General features: G+C 32.2%; 1 protein-coding gene across 1 annotated transcript; it reads left to right on the plus strand.

Annotated features, from left to right (window-relative positions):
• The first annotated feature begins 219 nt into the window (after positions 1-219).
• On the plus strand, positions 220-594 carry LOC140446595 (uncharacterized). Its single transcript, XM_072539164.1, has one exon. It carries the CDS (start codon positions 220-222, stop codon positions 592-594), a length of 375 nt encoding a protein of 124 aa, XP_072395265.1.
• Positions 595-4,953: the final 4,359 nt, after the last annotated feature.

Raw genomic sequence — 4,953 nt, forward strand, 5'->3', positions numbered from 1 at the left:
ACAACCCAACTTATATGGAATCACCCAGTATTTCTTACTAATAATAAGAAATGTATGAGAGACAACTTTTTTTGCAGATAAGAGATAAAGGTTTTTGTTGGAAATACGATTCATAATTGATAAAATTTGATCAAGTACAAATTGAAAAATTTTATTATTTGTGTCAAGTTGTAACCGAGACGTCAGAGTAAAGTTAAGTTTGTGTTTACAAAAGGTAATATGCCCTACGTAGGTTTGTCAGATGTTCAGAGGGGAAGAATTGTTACTCTTGTTGAGCAGGGAATGTCACAAAGGCAAATTTCAGCTACGTTACACGTCTCGCAGAACGTTGTTTCAAAAACATATGCAAGATTTTTAGAATTGGGTACACTAAAGAACAAGCCTAGAGAAAGTCGTCGTAGAGTAACTAGTGATCGACAAGACCGGTTTTTAGGACAAATAGCTAGAAGAAATCCAACCTCTTCTCATCCGGAGCTCCAAAAGCAACTTTTGCTGACTACAGGTATTGACATTTCCGTTGAAACAATACGAAAGAGACTTCGTTCCCAAAATTTATTTAGCAGGAGGCAGTTGAGGGTTCCCGAGTTATCCTGACAGAACAAAATTGATCGGCTGAATTGGTGTCTGGAACACCAGAACTGGACAAATGAAGATTGGCAAAATGTCCTTTTTTCAGATGAAACCAGAATTGGCCTGAGATCAGATGACCGTCGAATTCGGGTTTTAAGAGGTCTAGGCAGACAGGCTAGACTGTAAACTGCCAGATCCGTTCCAAAATATAAAGGAGGAACTGTAATGTTTTGGGGAGGTATTATGATGGGAGAAAAAACACCTTTGCGTCCCTTACGGCAAAGTTTAACGGGTCGCCGGTATGTCCATTTGGTACTAGAACCCATAGTTAGACTGTGGCGAGGCGCAGTGGGAAATATTTTCATTATCGTGCACGATAATGCCCCTCCACATACCAGCAGAGTTGCCACATACTTTCTGGAAACTGAAGATGTCACTGTTCTGAGCTGGCCTTCCTGGTCACCTGATATTAATCCCATTGAGCATGTGTATAACCTCATTAAAAGAAGGATTAGAGCTCGAAGGGATAATCCAGGTAATGCGGATCAGCTCATTCAAGCCGCTCTAGATGAATGCGCAAACTTACCTCAAGAACAAGTTGACGATTTGATTAGAAGCATTCCCCGTCGGATTGAAGCTTGTATTAGAGCTAGAGGTGGCAACACTGACTATTAAAATGAACAACAAGACTGTATCTTTCTTTAGTCAACCATTGCCATGTCTTCAGTTGTTCGTGTTTTTTTGCGTTTTTGTTAATTTTAAGCATTTGTAACATTTTTTGATTGTTTTTTTTTATAGTAATTAAACTGGTTAAGTATAAAATGTAGTTCATTTTCCAATAAAAAAAATTTAGTAATACTTTACAAAATCGGAAATACTGGTTGATTCCATATAAGTTTGGTTGTGTGTAGTTCAAAATTTGATTTATAAGTAAAAATTAGTTAAGTTATTCATATATTATTTTGTGGAATTAATTAAAATCACATACCACGTGATATTTATTGTACAAACTAGTCGAATTAGGTTTTTTCGATGGTTCTATACTTTTGGTAAAGAAAATATTGATTTAAATTGTATATAAAAGAATTTAAAAACAATAGACAAAAACAGACTTATTTAAATACGAACAATATAAGAAATCAAGTGTTAATTTTTATGATATTAGTATCTATAACAGTAAACTTTGGTACATAAGTCTATTCGAATTAATGACTAAAATTTATCTAGGAAACATCAAAATGGAATTAAATTTATACATTATGCTCTTCGTAATGGCAGTGTCATTCTATAACCTCGGTGAGTACCAGTGATGAATTTAAAAAAATTAGTTGTTTAAAATTGTGTCGGCTTGTAAAATAGCAAGAAGAAAAAATTATTTTTCTTCTTGCCATTTTTTCATTGCGGCAATCATATCTCGAATTTCCTCCGTCTTGGAGGAAGTAATGTCTTTCACTTAATCTCACACTTCTGACACCAATTGTTATGTAATTCTGAACACCCAGAGTAAATGTCTGAGTCTTAAAATGGAAGCAACCCTAGGAGGGACCGTACCTCATTACTAGAGCTCGGGAAATATGCAAAATGCATATTAAATGCATATTTGCATATGCATTTATTAAAAGTGCATATTTTCAGGTATACCACAATACAGACAAATATGTGAGAACGCAAGTAATGCAATTTAACGAGGTAGGTAAAAATATCCCTTCAAAATACCCCTTAATCATAAATCATAAATCAATATGGTTTTCCCGAAAACTTAACAAATTACCAGAATTTATATTACCAAAAGACAAAATGCAATTGTCGTTCTGGAATAAAAAAGAGGAATAATAGTCAAATAGAGTTCAAAATCATTGATGACAACTATATATTTTGCATGGTTTGTAACAAACCGGTAAGTGTTATGTTTAATTTAATTATTGTTTTAATTTTTAAATAGTTTTCTAAAAATATAAGCTAAATGTAATTTTACGTTAAAATGTAAGTTTTAGAATAGGACTGTCATTCATTATGAAAAACTTATATATTTATTTTAATGCATGGTTTAAGCACTGACTTTTTCGTTATAAATTAATACATTATTTTTTACGATAAAAATGTAAGATTTTACTAAACCTTTTGATATTTTTTAAGAAAAATTCTACGATCAAAACTCAAAAAATAGTTTATACAGGAGATACTTCGGGAAACAAGTTTTATAAAATTGTAACATGTAGTGTGCTTAATTAATGTTTTTTGTCCGTTTAAAATTGACTAAGGAAATCGCCCTTTGTCTTAATATCTTGTACATAAAATTTTAATAGAGGTGAAAACCAATTAAATTAGGATATATTATATTAATTTTTAAGTGGCGAAGTACTACAAATTTAGTGGTTAACTTTTTTATTTCCAATTTTCAGATTGTATGTGAAAAAAAGTTTTAAGTTTATCAACACTGTGACAATGCAATGCATAAATCTCGAACACAAAAGCCTCAAGATTTGGTTCAGCAGCTCATAACTACAAATAAAACCAACAACAACATTTATCAACAAAATTTTAATAAGGATCTCTGCAGTTTGATGATTGGTTGCAATATTCCGATTGCAAAGTTGGATAATCCATTATTCCAACAATTTTTTAAAAATTACTGCAATAATAATGTTGTAGAAGTTCCTTCTGCTACGACTACGAAACAAATATGTAGATTCCAGCATGCAATTCACTGTTGAAGCGATTAAAACTGGAATTGGGGATAATCCAATATGGATATCTGTTGACAGGACGACTGGTGTTAAAGGACGATATATTGCAAATTTGGTTATAGGAAGTTTAAACGGGAGTGAGTGTAGCACCGGATATTTAGTTTCAGGTAAGGAGTTGCAAAAAACGAACAATGTAACTATTTGTAGATTTGTAAATAAATATCTGAGTAACTTTTTTTACCTCAACCGATACCAACTGAAAAAATGTTGTTATTGTTAAGTGATGCTGCTCCATATATGATCAAAGCTGGACAGCATTTAAAAATATCTTTTTCAAATTTGATACACGTTACCTTTTTAGCACATGCTTTAAATAGAGTAGCAGAAACTGTAAGGACAGAGTTTCCAATGGTCAATACCCTTATATCAAATATAAAAAAAAAATTAAAAACCCCTCTGCTAGTACAAGCGTATAAAAATCGTTTACTTAATGTACCTTTACCACTTGAACCGGTGATAACTAGACGGGGAACATGGTTAAATTCAGTAAATTTCATAACGGATCATTTTGAGAGAATTAGAGACGTCATTTGTAGTTTGGATGTAGATAGGTGCTATAAAAAAATTTGTGGACCGATCATTTTGAGGGAATTAGAGACGTCATTTGTAGTTTCGATGTAGATAACGCAAGTGCTATAAAAAAATGTGTGGACGGTTTAAAAAAACCATTATTAAAAAGTAATTTGGCACATATCTAAACCAATTTTGTAAATCAATTACTAGATTTGAAAAGCAAAACATCTTGGGGAAACCAACAAAGTGTATCAAAAATTCTGCGCAGTGTTAATGAAAAAAGAGGGATATCAAAAAATAATTCATCATCATCAATGGCGCTACAACTCTTCGTGAGTCGTTGCCGCGTTTACTATTGCCTTCCATATTTGTCGGTCCTGTGCCATTAATTTCCATTGTTGTACTCCCATTTTCTCTAGATCTTCTTTGACTGCATCTTTCCACCTTTTTCTAGGCCGCCCTACAGACTTTCTTCCCTCTGGCCTTTCCCAGAACACATTGTTTATAAAGCGATTGTCGTTACTGCGTATCACATGACCTGCCCATCTGAGTCTATTGGCCTTTATAAAAAATAATTCAAATAAATAATATTATTAAGATTTGGAATTGTGAAGACAATTTAATTTTACAGGTAGAACCCTCAATTATACAATATTTTAAGTTTGCTCCTTTAACTTCATGTGAATTTAAATTCACTAGATCCTAGATCCTAGAAAATTTAGAGAAACATTTATTAATATATAGTTTTAACTGTAATAATAGTATAATAAAGAATGATGATGATGAATCAAAGAATAAATGAATATAATGATGTAGATAATACAAATTTCAATAAATAATTTTTGTGACTTAGGCATAAAATAAATTAAATACCTACAATAAAAGTATTACTGCGTTTTTTTATTTATATGTATTAAATGCATAAAAGCATAAAAAGCACATTTTAGTGCTTATTTCAACTTTTTTTGCATATTGGCATGCATATTTTATTGTTTTTTAAGTGCATATTTCCCGAGCTCTACTTATCACTAATAATGGGTGTATATAGGGTACAACTGACGCCACGGAGTAAACCAAAGACCGACCTGGTCTATTTAGATGGCTTTTCAGGGTGAATAGCCTA

This window comes from Diabrotica undecimpunctata, chromosome 7 (assembly GCF_040954645.1).
Source record: "Diabrotica undecimpunctata isolate CICGRU chromosome 7, icDiaUnde3, whole genome shotgun sequence".
Taxonomy (NCBI): domain Eukaryota; kingdom Metazoa; phylum Arthropoda; class Insecta; order Coleoptera; family Chrysomelidae; genus Diabrotica; species Diabrotica undecimpunctata.